The sequence below is a fragment of the Echinops telfairi genome, unplaced genomic scaffold, assembly GCF_000313985.2.
Source record: "Echinops telfairi isolate 266 unplaced genomic scaffold, ASM31398v2 ScPeMD7_3;HRSCAF=10, whole genome shotgun sequence".
Taxonomy (NCBI): Eukaryota; Metazoa; Chordata; class Mammalia; order Afrosoricida; family Tenrecidae; genus Echinops; species Echinops telfairi.
In genome coordinates, this window is record NW_022103899.1 from 54,144,540 (window position 1) to 54,162,004 (window position 17,465).

Consider the following 17,465-nt stretch of genomic DNA (forward strand, 5'->3'; position numbering starts at 1 on the left):
AAAAACACCCTTTAGTCACCATTACACTCCTATTACCCAATTTATTAAACGAAAAAGGGAAAATACAGTAAAACATTTTGGACATTACAATTATCATTTATTATTTATTATATTATTTATGGCATCAAGCGTGTACAGTATGAGCCAATCAGTGGCAATAATGACAGAGCATGCACTGTTACACAAAAACCGCAATAGAGTGAAGCCACGGAAGTCGAAGCGCGAAGTGGCGAGGGTTCACTGTATATCCATTTTGTGAGTGTGTGTATATACCTATATATATATATAGGTATATACACATATATATTTATACCACTGGTGTAAATATATATACATATATACATAATTCTCAACATTATTTTATTATGTCATGAGGATTGAGACCTGAGATCTAGGCAAATTATTGATACAAACAAGATTTTGAAGGAGAATTTTACTTAAAAGTGTAAAAATTCTTAGTTTACTTAAATAAATGAACTGGTAAGTAGAGACGGGGAAAACCCTCCTTGCCATCAAGTCAATTCTAGCTCAATAATGCTATAAAGAGTTTTTAAAACAGTGAATCTTTGTGGGAGACAATAGTTTCATCTTTCTTCCATGGAGTGGCTGGTGGGTTTGAACCACTACATTGAGGTAAGCAGCCCATGCCTAACCCACAGTGGATTTTAAAGATCTGTATCTTTTAAAAATCTATACCAATTGGTCCCACTGCCCATTTAGAGAATGCTGGCTTGTCACAAACCTCCATAGAAGTGCCCTGTCATTTTCAAAACTCTATCTCATTCAGAGGCAGACTATCATGATCTCCTCCCACGAGCAACTGGTGGGTTGTGGTTAGCAACCTAGTGCTCACCTTCTGTGCCACCAGGATGTCTTAAAAGCTGCTCTAAGTAAGTGAAAGAGTACTCGAGCACTGAAGCATTTGTCATAGCTGAAATGCCCGGCACAGGTTGAGATGAGACTCCATCCTAGGCCCCTACTTCTGCTTTTTAGAGGACAGAGCCAAGGCGACAGTCTTGACCACCGTCACTTGTTCTGCAGCATTCTGGGTCTGAGGTGGCCCACACGGACTGCTTCGGTGATCAGTTCCAGAACGCAGGACACCGTGGCTACAGTTGAGTAGCCAAGTCAATAGCTGATCTTAGCAAATGAGTCTTATGGAGATGCTGAATGTCAGCCAATCAGATGGACCCCGTCCTCCCTCCCAGCCCTGCGCAAAGTCCTGATAAAACATGTGTCCGCCAGCCCTCTCTTCCTGCCGCCATTTTGAACTTCCATCTTCTCGTGCTTCCCAATTTGCAAATCTTTGAATCTGAAAACAAACAAACAACCTCTGACTTGCTTTTACAGAAACTATTTCGTGTGTAACCCTTAACTGTAAGCCACTTACACATGCAAAAATTAAAACTACGTGGAATGCTACGTGTAGAATGACCTAGACAGACATTTGGCCAACGTGCCATCCTTCACGGCTCCTGGCGGGGTTTATTTTGCTTGACCCTCCGGCAAATGCTGAGCTCAGAGCAGGTTTGAGTCGGTCTCTGCTGAAGGATTTGAAAATGACATGAGGGCAAGCCTGCCTTCTGAGGTTCGGACATCCGAGATATGTCTACTCTCTGCATTTTAGCTTTAGACAGATGTGAGGTTTTGTAATAGTTCACCTATGTAGGAGTGTATGAAATATAGTTATTCATTATTAATATAGGGCCAGCCAGCATTCCAAAATAGGGGCTGGAGGGGGGCATTCATGTATTTCGTGAGCCATTCATCAGAGTGTTGTCTTCACAGGTCCCCCTGGCCCTCCTGGACCCCCTGGAACACCAGGTACAGACATAATTCTCAGGGTCTAAACAGACGTGCTGTTCACAAGGAAGATGCACTGTACTCCGTTAGGTTCGAATAACCGGACACAATTCAGATGTTTCCCTAATTCATCGAAAATTGTGTGCTGAGCTTGGCTGTATAGACTGGTTGAGTTTAACAAGGCCATCGATGGGGGAAGCCACGATTACATTTTATTTGATGGACTTCAGGTGCCTATCTCCAGCTTGTGCAATGTCTGTGCATAAGAATATGTCACTTTATATAATAAAAATCATATAGAAGAGGGAGCTTCAAAGCAGTCTCTGAAAAATGGAATGAAAAGAGAATTTTACCATGAACTATTAGAAGCCTCCTTGTATTAATCAGTAAAATGATGGTTTTCTTCAAGGATCATCGAGGCCTGGCCTGAGAGGAAGCCCTGGACCTCCGGGTGTAAAAGGAAGCAAAGGGGAGCCAGGACCCCCGGGGAGAAATGCAGTGGGGCCGCCTGGGTCCCAAGGTTGTCCTGGCTCGCCAGGCCCTGTAGGACTGCCAGGGCCCTCAGGACCACCAGGTAAAGGTGCCCATTGAGCTTCTTTTGTGTCCATTGTCTGATGACAGATGTGTTCAAGTCAGAGACACCGAACCTGACCTTGAGCTCGGCATGGGTCTGTGTGGTTTCTGAGTCCTCTTTCTGGTTGTATTCGGTTTCGTATGCTCTCTGTGTGTGATGCTTAGAAGGGAGAAGAACCCCACCAGAACCACACATTTGTCTCCTGAGTGGCCCAGAAAGCAGAAAGGGAGGCGGGGAAATGGGGAGTGAAGTAGGAAAGTGGAGGTGGGGGGTGGTGGTTATCAAGTTGTCCTTTTGCTCAACTGTTTGTTCAGTAACTTGAGCTGGTCTCAGGACCCAGGTAAGAAAACCAAATTCTGAACCAGTTTCCACCAAGTCAAGTCCAGTGTGTGTCAGATCAGAGCTATGTCCACAGTGCTTTCAGTGGTTGCCATCTTTCAGAAATAGGTTGCTGCATCCTTGTTCCAAGGCTTCTCTGCATAGACTTGAACCAGCAGTCTTTCATTTGGCACCTGAGTGCATCCACGATTTGTGCCAGCCAGAAACTCCCAAAGTTCAGGTTCGATCGACATCCCTGTTATTAATGGCATGCCTGCTTTGCAGAGTGATGTAGCTAATTAACACGACAACCAGTTCCCTCCCTGAAGGCTCCGTGTACCTCTCACCTTGGAGACAGATGGTGCTTGGACCAGCCCTTAAGCCTTGTTTCAGACCCTCTCTTCTCTAGGCAATTGCCCACATGCCCTTCCGTTGGAGTTTCAAGCCCAAGTCCTTCAGAAAATGTGTGAGGCACGCGTATCCTGTAACGCCCGTGCTGTCCCGACTACAGCATTTTCCACAGTGTGCCCTCTGTGTTTGTTGGTGTCCCTGACAAGAAGCAATGCTCTCAGAGATTAGAGAGCGTGTTGTGTTTCCTGTTTTATACCCAGTGTGTAGCTAAGAGGATGGATGACTTATGGGAAGAGAAATAACATGCACTGTATTCTTCATGCAAATAACACACACGTAATACTATGGGTCACTATGAGTCCGAGTTGACTCAATGGCAGCGAGTATGGTTTTTTGTTTGTTTAATATGGTTTTTGCAAGCCAGGAATTGCAAACCAGGACACCCTCTCACCCTTGGTTTCCTGTGTGTGTTATATGCGTGACGGTGTTGCTTACATGGGCACACCATATTTGAAAAGATGGTAATGAGCTTTTGAAGAGCAACCACATAAAACCTCACTGCCCTCCAGTCACTCAGCCTCAGCCGCCCTATAGGACAAAGCAGAACTGCCTGTGTGGGTTTCTGGGGCTGTAAACCTTGACGGGAGCCGAAAGCTTCATCTTGGAGGAGCTGGTGGGTTTGAACTACCAACCTGAAGTTAGCAGCCCAAAACATCACACCCCTTCAGCAGGCCCCTTGAGAACAACCAGCAATGTCAAAAGCATCCCCTCTAGAGAACATGAAGGGAAGAGCTGGCCCATAATCAGTCTTTTCAGATACAGACACGCTTCAGAAAGCCCAACTTCCAGGAAAAGCATGGAGAAATCCATATAAATCATGCGTGCATTAAAACACTCCGGCTAGACCAGAGCATGTACACTGGTACAGAGAAGAGCTGGAAACACAGGCAATCCAGGACACATCAACCCCTCAGAAGAAATAATGAGAGTAGCAATACTGGGAGGGTAAGGGGTAGGGGTAGGAAGGGGGAGCCAATCACAATGATTGACATATAGCCCCCTCCCAGGGGAGTGGACAACAGAAAAGTGGGTGAAGGGAGACAACAGTGTGAGATATGAAAAAAATGTTTTATAAATTATTAAGGGTTCATGAGGAAGAGAGGGTGGGGGAAGGGGAAATGAGCTGATACCAAAGGCTCAAGTAGGAAGAAAATGTTTTGAAAATGATGATGGCAACATATGTACAAATATGCTTGACACAATGGATGGATTGTGATAAGAGCTGTAAGAGCCCCCAATAAAATGATTTTAAAACCAAAAACACTTCCAAAAATTTTAAATGCCAACAGCTTACTAGCTAATTAAGACAAGCACAAACAACCGGCTTGGGTGTTCTCTTTCTGTAGGTAACATTGTTTTCTGCCATGGTCCTCCTGGAGAACGTGGAATTCCAGGCCCGCTTGGGCCTCCAGGGCTCCCAGGACGGGATGGACCCAAAGGTTGGTTTTATCTCTGAAACAATCCACTAGAAAAAGCGCTTTTCATATTCCCTTATTATTTTCTCTAAGACAACAACAATCCCAAAACAGTGGTTGATGTTTCTTTTACCAAAAAATTGGCTAAAAGTAGTTGCTTAATTGTGAGCCCATCATTTATTTAGCACACATACAATATATTAGTGGATGCCTCTAAACAATAGGATTTATCTGAGACTCAAACAGAGAAAGCTGAAATATTCGGTATTTTGTGTTAGACTCTTGGTACCCCTTCTCTCAGAAGGACTGTCCAGCTCAAATTAATAAAGAAGTAGATATCATAGATAATTCAATAGGTATTGTGATGCATCATTTTATCAATATATATAATATCCTAGATGTGCTTTGATACATTTTTAAAAATCACATTTCTTAATCAATGCAATCTTTAAATGTAGCAAATGTATGGTTGGAAAAGACCTGGCCTTATGGATACATGGTGAGCATTGTGGGTAACACAAATCTGGTCTTGTTGCAGGAGAGCCGGGCCTCCTGTGCACACAGTGTCCCTGTATCCCAGGGCCTCCAGGTCTCCCAGGATTGCCAGGGCCCCATGGTGTCAAAGGAATTCCAGGTATAGACATGCACACCACAAATTTAAAAATCGCAACCTGTGATCTTGGAGCTGACTCCAGCTCATCAAGACCCACAAGGATTCACTCATCAAGAGGTGTTGTTGTTACTGTGGTTGTGAGGAGCCCATCGGTTCCCACTCTGAGTGACCAGCGTGAAACAGAATAGGACACTGCCTGGTCCGGTGCCATCTCCCAGTTGTTATGAGTTTTGAGCCCATTGTAGCCACTGAGTCAGTCCATCTCACTAAGGTTCTCCCTCTTTCCTCACTGATCTCTCCTCTTCCAAGCATGAAGTCCTTTTCCAGGTCCTGGTGTCTCCTAATACATGTCCAAAGTATGTAGATGAAGTCTCATCATCCCGGCTTCTAAGGGGATAAGAAGGTATTAGATTGCTGGATGTCATGATCAGTTGTGATGCCATACATGTAGTGAAAGGATTTTAAAAGTCCTTTAAGAACTCACACCCACACCCTCAGACGAGTGGACTTCTGAAGACAGCACTGAAGCTACAGCTGGGGGAAAGGGACACGTGTGATCAGAGCACACAGGAGCAAGTGAAGAGGCAAAGAGAGTGAGTGAAACACATCTTGGCCCACCAAGCCTCAAGGACGATATACCCGCTCAGAGCAGCCAATGCACAGAGAGGACCTTAGGGCCGGCCCCACCACAAGATAAGATGCCCCTCACTGAACCATAGTGCTATGGGGGACAACACTGGAGACACAATGTGGGAATTGTGCCCAACCTGATCCCATCACACTGGGGTGAAACTCTAAGGGCGTGCAACAGAGCAGCAAGGGGAGCAAAGCAATGAAGTCCCTGGGAAATACCAAAAATAGACTTTGGGGACAGAGTGTAGCACCCTATCAGACTCAACCAGAAAAGAATCCTAAAGGTCAAAAAGCCTATTTATAGGCTTTTCCTTTTTTGTCGTTGGCCTTCTTTTTGTTGTTATTTTGTTTTGTTTGTTTGTTTTGTTTGGCTTTGCCTTGTTTTTGTGCTTATTATTGTCTCTGCATGTCTCTCGAGATAGGCGGAATAAACAATTCAGAGGAGAAAGCAATGGGACTGAAGGTTCCGGGGGGACACATGAGAAGGGGAGGTGGGAGAAAGGAAGGAGGATGTGAACCAAACCAGGACAAGGGAACAACAAGTGAACTAAAACCGTTGGAGTGTAGGGCGTAGGATGCCAAATGGGCTTAATCGAGGGCAATGTAACGATAAGGAATTACTGAAACCTGAATGAAGGTCGATCATGATCATGGGACAGAGGAAAGTAAAAGGAAATAAAAGAAAGAAGTAGGAGGCATAGGACATTTATAGAGGTCTAAATACAGACATATACATATGTAAATATATTTTTATATAATGATAGGGAAATAGATCTATGTACTTATATTTATTTATATGTTAAGTATTAAGATAGCAGATGGACATTGAGCCTCAACTCAAGTACTTCCTCAATGCAAGAACACTTTGTTCTAATAATCCGGCATTCTGTGATGCTCACCTTCCCAGCATGATCACTGAAGACAAAAATGGGTGCATAAGCAAATGTGGTGAAGAAAGCTGATGGTGCCCAGCTATCAAAAGATAGAGCATCTGGGGTCTTAAAGGCTTGAAGCTAAACATGCGGCCATCTAGCTGAGAAGCAGCACAGCCCACATGAAAGAAGCACACCAGCCTGTGTGATCATGAGGTTTTGATGAGATCACATATCAGACATCAAAGACAAAGAACAAAAAATCATATCAATGTGAATGGGGGAGTGGAGGACGTGGAGTGGAGACCCAAAGCTCTTCTGTAGACAATAGGACATTCCCTTACAGAAGGGTCACAAGGAAGAGATGAGCAATTCAGGGTGCAATATAGCACCGATGAAACATGCAACTTTCCTCCAGTTCTTTAATGCTTCCTCCCCACTACTATCATGACCCCAATTCTACCTTATAAATCTGACTAAACTAGAGCATATGGACTGCTACAGATAAGAACTCGCAAAACAGGGAATCCAGGACAGATAAACCTCTCAGGACCAATAATGAGAATAGAGATACAAGGAGGGAAAGGGGAAGAGGAAGGTGGGGGGAGGATGGGAGAAGAGATCACAATGATCAACATATAACACCTCCCCCCCCAGGAGGATGAACAACATAAAAGTGGGTGAAGGGAGACAGCGGATGATGTAAGATATGAAAATAATAATAATTTATAATGTGTCAAGGGTTTATGAGGGAGGGAGAGAAGGGAGGGGGGAAATGAGGAGCTGATATCAAGGGCTCAAGTAGAAAGAAAATGCCTTGAAAATGATGATGGCAACAAATGTGCCACTGTATGGATTGTGATCAGAACTATAACAGCCCTCGATAAAATTACTTTTTTTAAAAACTCACAGAAACACATGGCTATTAACACAATAGAGACACAATCACATAGAAATGGGCATTTTCCCCTCTTCTGTTTTATTTGCTGAACTCTAGTAAATCAGTGTGCTGGGAACTGTAAGGCAGATGCCTAGGAGGACCAGCAGGTAATGTAAGGAGTGAAGTACCAGACCGGGCATGCGGCACCTTCCCTCTCTCCTCTGCTTCCCTCTCTCCTCAGTCCTCTGAGACTCTGGCCCATAGACATCCTTCAGACCTGGAACTGAACTCTTCCTCACAATACATCCAACGAGATGGATTGATGGAGTGGTTGCAACAATGGCCCCAAACAGAATAACAACCGTAAGGATGGTGCAGAACCGGGCAGAGTTGAGTTCTGTTGTGCATTGAGTCCCTGGGAGTCAGAACCAACCGGAAGACCCCGAACAACAACAACTTGCTCCGTATTTGGTCCGTGGAGAGTATGATTCTAAAGTATTACACGAGCACCCACGCATTTAGGGCTAGAAAAAGTCAAGGCAGGTGCATTAAATTGTTAGCAAATTATTATCTTCTGGTAGTAGCTTACAGCATATTGTCTTCTTACAGTGAGTATATATTTTATCATGGGAAGAAAATAGTCGTATCTTTGAAAATGATAAAAATGAGAATTCTAGAAAGGCCAGCCTTGAAAGGTTTTGTTGAGTTGCTTGGTTTGTTTGTCTGTTTTTACAGTAAGTCTTATTCCAGCTATTTACTTCCATTACCTTCATGAACTGTGTGTTTTAGGAAAGAACGTATCTTTTAAAAAGTTTTTTAACTCTGAGAACACCTTATTTTCTTCATGGCCTGCATCACCTCTCTACTCTGAGTTGAGAGACTCTAAGTGTCGAATGATTCATTGCTTTGCAGGGGAACAAGGTGAAGCTGGTTCAAAAGGAAGCTCGGGGTCCCCAGGAAGTCCGGGTCTCCCAGGATTGCCAGTAAGATTTCTGTGGGTGTGAAGCTTTCATTTTGGTTTGGGAAATTGAGCCCTCTGGAAATATGGTTGCCTCTCAGAGGGGTTGTCCATTCAGAGCTGGGCAAAGATCAGATGCTTTATACATCTCTGGTGATTAGATGCCTAAGTGTGCAAATGAACAAATGAGTGAATCAATGTATTTGTAGACCTTTAAAATCTACCAAAGACAGGAAATAGTTCAGTGGTTACCTGAGCCCAAGGGCAGGCATACAGATGACTGTAAATGGGCCTAAGGGAATCTGGAGGGAGGGCTGATCAAAACGGGTTAGCCTTGGACTGTGTGGTCTTTGTTGATTGACTGAAAATGTAATCTACCTCAGTAAAGCTTTAAACAAAATGGACTAGGGAGAAAGGGATGGGAAAGATCTGATTATGGTCATGAATCTGAAAGCCAGAAACAACATAATCTGAACTATGATGGTTGTTATTGCATATTGAATTATATTATTGTATTTATTACACCAAGGAGACCTGGTGGCTTAGTGGACTATGAGTTGGGCTGCTAACCCCAAGGTCAGCAGTTTGAAACTACCAGCTGTTCTGCAGGAGAAAAATGAGACTTTCTACTCCCGTAAAAAGAGTGACAAGCTGAGAAATTCACAGAGGCTGTCCTACTCTGGGATCACTAGATTTCAAACCAACTTGTTGCCAGTAGTAGGTTTGGGGTTTGGGGGTTATTGAGTTGTGCTATCTAATGAACCCCCCCCCACCACCATCATTTGAGAAAATGCTTCTTTTTCTTTTTCTTCTTTTAAAAGCTTTTTGGTTGTGAGTTAGGTAGTGGTTGACAGAGAGGATCATCATTTTTGCATTCAACAATTCATCAAACCTTCCAACGGTTTGCCTGTTTCACACTTTCTTCCCAAGTGTACACCTGTCTGCCCTCTACCCCATTACTGCCCCATCCCCCCACCCACCCACCCAACCCCACACACTTCTGCTCCCACCCTGGTAACCATCAAAGTCTGCTGCTTGGGATAGGAAAACCTTTCCTTGATTTTTTTTTTAATAACAATTTGGTGATGGTCAAACGTCACTCAGCATAATGTCCATCCATGGCCTGAGATGTTTCCCAGATCCTAACGGAATCCTTTCTTGAAAACTTTAAAGCTGTATTGGTGGGCTAAGACATTGTCCCCCGAACCAGTCCATGTTCATGAGCTTGATAAGGTTCTGTGGCCCTTGCTGTAGGATTGAGTCAAGATGCAACTGACCCCAAAGCAGTGCAGGCTCATCTCTCTCCTCCTCCAGGGGCTCCCAGGAGCTCAGGGTGACCCAGGGCTTAAAGGACAAAAAGGCGAACAGGCTCTGCCAGTGGGACAGGTGGGAGCTCCAGGAGATCCTGGGGTCAGAGGCCAACCGGGAAGGAAGGGTCTGGATGGAACCCCAGGAGCCGCCGGAGTGAAAGGATCCTCAGGACCTAAAGGCCACCCGGTGAGTAGTTAGCCCCCTTGTTCGGCTGACACTCCCTGTAATGCAGTTACCTGAATTCGGGGCATAAATGATTTCCTACCCAAGAGCTACTCTCCTGTGGCCCCTCCATCGGACTCACTTCTCTATTAATTCTGGTAAAGATGTTTCGGAAGGTGAGTGGGGGGTGGGGGGGAATTGGGGAGGTGACTTGTGGAGCTTTGTGTCCTCTCATGAAAGGGACCTGGTGGTACAGCAGGTTAACCACTGGGCTGCTAACATCCTGTCATCAGACAGATAGAAGTGCTCTCTTACTGTGAGCAATCACGAAATGGGGTGCCTGGTGCCCAGCTAGGAAAGGCGAGAGACTTCAATTCTTTGTCAAATCTAATCTCTCAAATATACCCTGCAATCTACACAATTCAAAGCTCAGTAGATACCTTATGAGAAGAAGACACTGCAGATAGTTGACCCCTTCATAATGAAAATACATGGTGATGACCACACAAACAAAAGTTTGCTGCACTGGTTTTATTCTTGAAAAGGGACCATTTAGCATGGACCATCAGATCTAATGGATTATCACCTCTTCAGGAGAGGCCAGGCCCTAGAGGACATTGTGTTTGGTAAAGTGGAGGGCCAGGGGGAAAGAGGAAGGCACTGGAAAAGATGGATTGACACAGTGGCTGAAACAATAGGTTCAGACAAAAGACCAATTGTGGAATTCAAGGTTTCTTCCCAGGACTGGGCAGTACATACAGTCGCTATGAGTCATAATCTCGACTCGTCACCTCTAGTGGGAGTTGAACTGCTGGCCAATTTGGACTTCATCTTAGGCGCCATTATCATACGGGTGCAGGTCACTAGGTGAAGCAATCCACCTATTATAGGGTCACTATGAGTCGGATCCTACCCGATGAAAGTGAGTGAGACTAATTGAAAGGTCATTCGCTCAACCCCAACGAGCCGCATCCCAGAAGAAAGGCCTCGCAATGAACTTCCCTAAAGATGACAGCCATAACAGCTCCGTGGAGCTTGCTTCTGCTCTTTAACACACATGGAGCTTGCTTCTGCGGCCGGATTTGCTTTGACCATAGGGGTGGCTTTTCATTGCAGGACATCTCAAGTGGAGCCGGGGCCAGCCCCAACTTCATGGCAGGTTGCAGAGTTGCAAAAGGCACCGGACAGCAGAAATAGCTTAGTGCCTGTGTCTGTCACTCAAAAACCACAGCAGCCACGAATCCGTTTGCTGGCAAACTCATGTGTGTCTGGAGAGACCTGGGCGCCTTACAGTGTTCAGTGGCTGTGGCGTTTGCAGCGACTGTGACCGGCAGAAGGAGCCTTGGCAGGTTATACACTCGGCTGCTGACTGCAAGGCCTACTGCTGCTCCGTGGTGAACCCGCCAGCTGCTCTGTGGGAAAAAGAGGAGGCTTCTGTTTCCTGTAAAGATCGGGAATCCTAGGGAGTGGGTCCACTCCGCCCCAAAGGTTGCTGAGTCCACATGAACTCAGAAGCTTGGAGTTTTGCTTGGGTGGCTTTCAGAAGTAGTTCCCCATATTTTTCTTCTGAGAGGCTCTGTGGATTCGAACCACCAACCTTTCAGTTCGTGTCCCCCTTCTTAACCCAATAACTGCATTATGCTAGTAAAGATTCCCAAGGAATGCCAAAGGACCTACTTGGCACAGAGCCCTGGTGATGCCGTGGTGAAAGACTCGGCATTGCACACTCCCCAGCAATTCCATGGACAAAAGATGTGGCCATTTGGGTCTGTAAAGATTACAGCTTCGAAAACCCTGTGGTGCTGTTACAGGGTCACTATGAGTCAGAATCAACTGGACTATGAGCTGAGACCAACTAGACCACAATGTTTGTTTGTTTCTTGGGGGTTGTTTGTGTTTATCTATTCAGTGAAGGCCTAACATGATTCATCTCATGGCAATGACCTGTAGGAGATGTTGGCATGAATCCATATCCAGACATGTTCCTATTGTCACAGGCCCTGAGTGGTGAGAAGGGGGAACAAGGTCCTCCAGGAGATCCTGGCACTCCTGGGCCCCCAGGACCCACAGGATCAGCTGGACCACCCGACTCTGGACCCCAAGGAATGCGAGGTTCAAAGGGAGAGCAAGGAGTTCCTGGAGCCCGTGGACCACCCGGAGAAGTCGGTTGGTTAGTTTTCTGGCCATTCCTGTTTTCCTTTGGCGTGGATGACAGTCTCAGAGGGAGCACAGCTCCGTGGAGATGCGTGAAGATGCAGCAACTTGCTTCAAATCAATAGAATGAGTCAACTCATAGGCAGTGGGAGAGAACATGTCGAATGTATTAGAGAAAATCTATTTGGGGGAACAGGATCTTGTAACACATCAGCATTTGGGGCCCTTAATTAAAACCAGTCTATCAGAGTGGGGCATGCTGCCACCATTTGTTGATTGACAACATCTCAATGGGCTGATCATCAGGCAGCTGGTTCACAAACCTAGGGGAAACAGAGACTGACATTTTTCTCAGAGCTTTTTCATAAACCTGTCATCATCAGAGTGCACCCTAAGAGTGGGAAAAGTGACAATATGTGCATCACATCCTATGATCACACTTTTTCTTAAGGTCCTAAAGGAGAACCCAGTGTTGCAAGACCAGTCCCAGGACCCCCAGGACCTCCAGGGCCCCCTGGCCGATCTGGCCCCCGGGGTCCACCTGGTGAGTACCGCTATGCCAGATGTGGTGCATGGTATCAGATGACACCCGTGCTGTCTTGACAAAACTATGTTCATGTGGCCTCAAAACGAGAGCCCAGGCGAGAGTCGTAGCAGGTAAGGAAGGACCTGCTGGATGTGCTGTGAGGTTATCCTGATCACCATACTCTTCCCATCTTAACACATCAGGGTGAACAGCCTGCCGTTCATATAAGATGCATGGTGCTTAAAGGCGATGAATGCACAAGGAGCTGCATCGTTTGCAGAAACCATATTACGTGCACAATTTGGGGTGGGAAAATACGGCATCCCTCCTTAGTGCTTCTGATTCCAAAGGATAATTAATATGAATACTTCAGAAGAATTCTCAAGCCAAAGGTCTTCATGGATTTTTGGTCAGGGAGCAAGTAATCTATCCCAGTGCTTAATTAGGAGCTTCCCACCACTCCTTCATGAGCAAATTTAATTTCTTTGCCAGTATAACCTCACACTTAAGTTTTCAACCAAGAGGGTTACCTAGAATATCTCTTTTTAGGAATGAAATTGTATTTTCAAAATGATCTGTTCATTGCCCAGGGGTGGAGAACAGTGGTGTATATGATTGGGGGTATACTATGAGTTTTCTTAATCTATAGGTCAAATGGGATGACAGAGAGGATGAGACATTTTGTTTAAAGGCAATGTGAAAGAAACAAATACTGATATCGATGTGTTTGTGTTTTTAAGGAGTCCCAGGACCCATGGGAAAATGTGATCCAGGTCTCCCTGGGCTTGACGGTGAACCAGGAATTCCAGGAATTGGATTTCCTGGGCCTCCTGGACCTAAGGGTAATTTAAAAAATATATATAAGGTTCATTGTGGACATGTAGAAAATATAATTATAAACAAAAGTAAAAGTATACATACACTCAAGACTTTGGGGAAACAGCCACAGCACCTTTGGGATAGCATCCAAAAGTCTCAAGTGGGAAAGTCTCACAATATTGTTGAGCAAAAAGGCAGAATTCAGCAGTTTTTTATATCTATGTCATCTCAGTTGTATTTTTTTTTAATGCATGGGAAAGATACTGGAAAGAAATTCATGTAAATGGCAGCAGTGATTTCGTCTTGATTGAGATCATGGGGACCATTTTCTTTTACATCTTGTGGCATCTTCTATATTGAGATAGTTCTTCACTGTAGTCGTGCCTTTGCTAATCCAGAAAATAGACAAGGATGATGGACGCAGGGATGGAGAGCTGCCATAGACTCTCACTCATGACAACCCATGTCCAACAAAATGAAATGTTGCCCCACCCTGTGTCATCCTCACGAGAAGTGGCATGAAGAAGTCTTTCCTTGGGGCTATTGTCCCAATCCATCTCACTGAGGGTGTCTACCTCCATGGCCTTCTAGTTAATCAAACATGATGCCCTCCTCTAACCATTGATCCCTCTGATGGCGTATCCAGAGCAAGCAAGTTCAAGGATGTTCTATTGCAGTCCAGAAGGTCTTCATTGGCTAATTTTCAGAAGTAGATAGACAACCCTTACTTCTTAGTCACTCATGGTCTTGAGGCTCTGCCCATCTGCCTTCCATGACTGACCCTGCTGGTATTTGAAACAATGGTCTCCTATCTGGAAAAACAAGCCAACAAAGAGCATCGCAGCACCATGCAAGCCACCACTGAATGGCCAACTGATGGGTAGGTGGTGGATCAGAAAAGAATGGAATCGTTCAAATCACAAGTAGCTGATTTATCTATGTCCTCTACAATAAATCACAGGAGTCATTTCCTTTAGAAAAAAAAATATTTTTGTCACCTAAGGGGCAACCCTGTCAAAAAATCTGGATGCTGAGAACTCCAGACAGTAACCTGGGGCTATACACAGACGAGCAGAGCAAATTCCTGTCCAGAAGGCCACACCAGTGACCTCCACCTCTGTCTTGCACAACAGAAAATCTGTGACAATGTCATGTTCCTTTCTATGTGACTTAACATATTTGTCAAGATAGAATCTAGGTTTTGATGTTTCATCACTTGCATTAAAATCTCAGCAATGATGATGGCATGTCAATTCTGCCCAAACATGAGAATATTGGTCTCCATGTATGACTGTGTGAATTGGGAATATAATCATGCTAGACTCCCCTCTGGAGCCACTGTCAGCTGACTTAGAGTGGATTTGGGTTGTTGTTGTTTCTGTGGTGTGTCATCCTGGCAGTTCCGACACACAGGGACCCTCTGTCCGACAGAACAAAACCACACGCGGGCTTGTCTTCAAAATTGTGTTTGTATCTGACCCCACTGTGGCAGTGAATGTGTCCATCCATCCTGTTGGGGTCCTCCTCCTTCGGTCTCTCCTGATAATGTGGGCAAAGCCCAGGAGACCGCGTCTCGCCCTCCTTGCTTCCACCTGCCTGTGCTTCCTCCGAGGCTGGTTTGCTTGCTCTTCTGACAATCCGCGACCTTTCAACATGACCCACACGCCATCATTCAATGGCATCAGTTCCTCTTTGGCCTTTATTCACTGCCCACTGTTAGATGCATGTAAGACCATTGAAAAGACCACGGATTGAGTCCCACATACCTTGCTTGTCAGAGTGACTTTTTTTAAAACTAGGACAGTCAGATTGTCCTAGAATAGTCCAGCATTTTCAAGTGGACGACTCAGGGCCATTGAAAGCATTCACAATATTGTGCAACCAACATCTCTCTCTAATTCTACCTTTTCACTTGGAACTTATGTGTAATTGCTCATTCAGCAGTTGGTTTTCTTGTCATTCAGACTTTTGTGAAAACTTCCCTAGCTGCTTGCCTCCCAAACCTTAAGTAAAAGATGAAATCTACTCTCCAGAATCTGTCAATAAGATGAATCCTCTAACCTTTGCTCTCTGTTTTCTCTACAGGAAACCGAGGTTTTCCAGGGGGAAAAGGAGCCCCTGGGTGTCCTGGAGAAATGGGAAGGCCTGGAGCCCCAGGAGCACCAGGCCTCCCCGGAGCCAAGGTCTGTGAGGACTCAAACTCAGAGGAGGGCCGGGGAAGGGCAGTGGCTGTAGACCAGACAGGATGCTCTGGGGTGTAGCAATGATTGTTTAAAAAAGAAAAGAAATGATTGCTATTTTTGTTGACGATGAAGAATGTCTTTACTCCTAAAAGAGTTGGGTTTTTACATTTCCCTGGACCATCCCTCTCGGGAAGGAATTCTGAAAGGAATATACGAGGTATGTGAAGTACTTCTCCCTTGATGAGCTCAGAGGCAGAGTTTTTAACGTGAGAGAAGTTGAGAGAGAATGGTGGATCCTATGAGAATAGTGGTCACAAGTAAAGATCTCTTGGCTTTCAGTTAATAGACAAATCCAGTCTTCGGAAACAGTGAGGGCAACAGAGGCTGAAACATTATCTGGCAGACTTCTAGAAAAACCCAGCAACTTGAGTTTGAAAAAGGAAAGTGTGTGGAATGGCAGTAGCTGGGCCAAATGGGTTGAGAGCTCCATAACTGAGATAGGATTTTCCAGTAAATGTGAGGGGCTTCAAAACGCTCTTGGAGCGGCCATCCAAGTGAGGAGTGAGCCAAGTCCACAGGGAAGAAGCACACCAGCTTGTATGATCCAAGGATGGTAATTAATAAAGTCCAAACCTAAAGGAGGGAGCGGTACCAGGAACTAAATTCCAAACACCCAGTTTGCAGAACACCATGAAAATCCATTTTCAGGGTATGCACACGGATTGAGTGTCCGATGAATCCTCACTGACCACAATCTAGGGATGTAACTGTCCTGATGATCTGACAAAAAGCACTGTATAGTGGATTGCCACAGCTGGAGTTAGGCTGGAGAGTAACACCTTGTCAGTAGATCTCCCCCTTGGACCTATCTTTAATTTATACTAATTTTTTAATAGCTTCAGCTTTCTTTTCGAGTGAATTTTTCCCTGTTTTATTTGGGCATTCTTGCTGGGTCCTTTTTGGCCTTTTTTTCTTTGTTTTGTAGGTGTCTGTGTATAGGGTAGTCAAGATGGGTGGAGCTTTGAAGGCAGTAACTGGATTGATAATTACCTGGTGGAGCCGAGGAGAGGGTGGGGGAAATGGAGAGTCAACAGCAATGGTTACAAGAAGGTAGAAAAGGTTCCAAAGTTGATTGTGGTGATGATTGTACAAAAACCCTTCTTAATACAATTAAACTACTGAATTGTTTGATATGCTAATTATATCATAATAAGCTTCTTTTGACAGTTCATGGGGAAATTCTATGATCTCTTTATTCCATTTTTTCCATGAATTTTTTGAAGTCTCCTCATAGATCAGTCAGCAGGGAGGGTTGGAAGTTATATACTACAACTAATATGACAATGTCTACACTACAGGGAGAACCAGGGCCAGCCATACCTGGAGAACCGGGAAAGCCGGGTTTTCCAGGAGAAAGAGGCAATTCTGGGGAAAATGGAGAAATTGGACTCCCTGGACTTCTGGGTCTCCCTGGAATCCCAGGAAAGCAAGGGCTCGATGGACCACGAGGTACGGTGTCCAGGTGTGATTCTGTTTCTTCACTGTGGGCTCGGCTAAAATGCAGCCAACTGAATGTAGGAGCACTAAGGATGGAGACTCCTTCTCAAGCTCTAATTCACTAAGTACAACCTTCGGAGCCTACGTGGGTTTTCCGTTTGACCTCACTACCCTCCTCGCCTTCCTCCTTTTCTTCTGTAATTCTTTTCTCCTTGATAGATGTCCTCGATCGAGGCATCTTTATGGTGTAATTATAGGCTGGAGTTTGGTGGGAGGTGGCTACAGAAGGGTAATATGGACAGAAATTCTAGGACCTTGGTTGTGGGCACCTTTTTT

General features: G+C 45.0%; 1 protein-coding gene across 1 annotated transcript in view; it reads left to right on the forward strand.

Moving 5' to 3' along the window:
• COL4A3 (collagen type IV alpha 3 chain) overlaps positions 1 to 17,465 on the forward strand; it is a 177,220-nt gene that overhangs the window by 116,297 nt on the left and 43,458 nt on the right. The window contains exons 16-26 of the mRNA XM_045294265.1: positions 1,789 to 1,824; positions 2,213 to 2,377; positions 4,453 to 4,545; positions 5,060 to 5,155; positions 8,432 to 8,502; positions 9,792 to 9,974; positions 11,948 to 12,116; positions 12,556 to 12,648; positions 13,371 to 13,472; positions 15,535 to 15,632; positions 16,991 to 17,141. Coding sequence (XP_045150200.1) covers positions 1,789 to 1,824; positions 2,213 to 2,377; positions 4,453 to 4,545; positions 5,060 to 5,155; positions 8,432 to 8,502; positions 9,792 to 9,974; positions 11,948 to 12,116; positions 12,556 to 12,648; positions 13,371 to 13,472; positions 15,535 to 15,632; positions 16,991 to 17,141 — 1,257 coding nt within the window. The remainder of the gene's footprint in view (positions 1 to 1,788; positions 1,825 to 2,212; positions 2,378 to 4,452; positions 4,546 to 5,059; positions 5,156 to 8,431; positions 8,503 to 9,791; positions 9,975 to 11,947; positions 12,117 to 12,555; positions 12,649 to 13,370; positions 13,473 to 15,534; positions 15,633 to 16,990; positions 17,142 to 17,465) is intronic.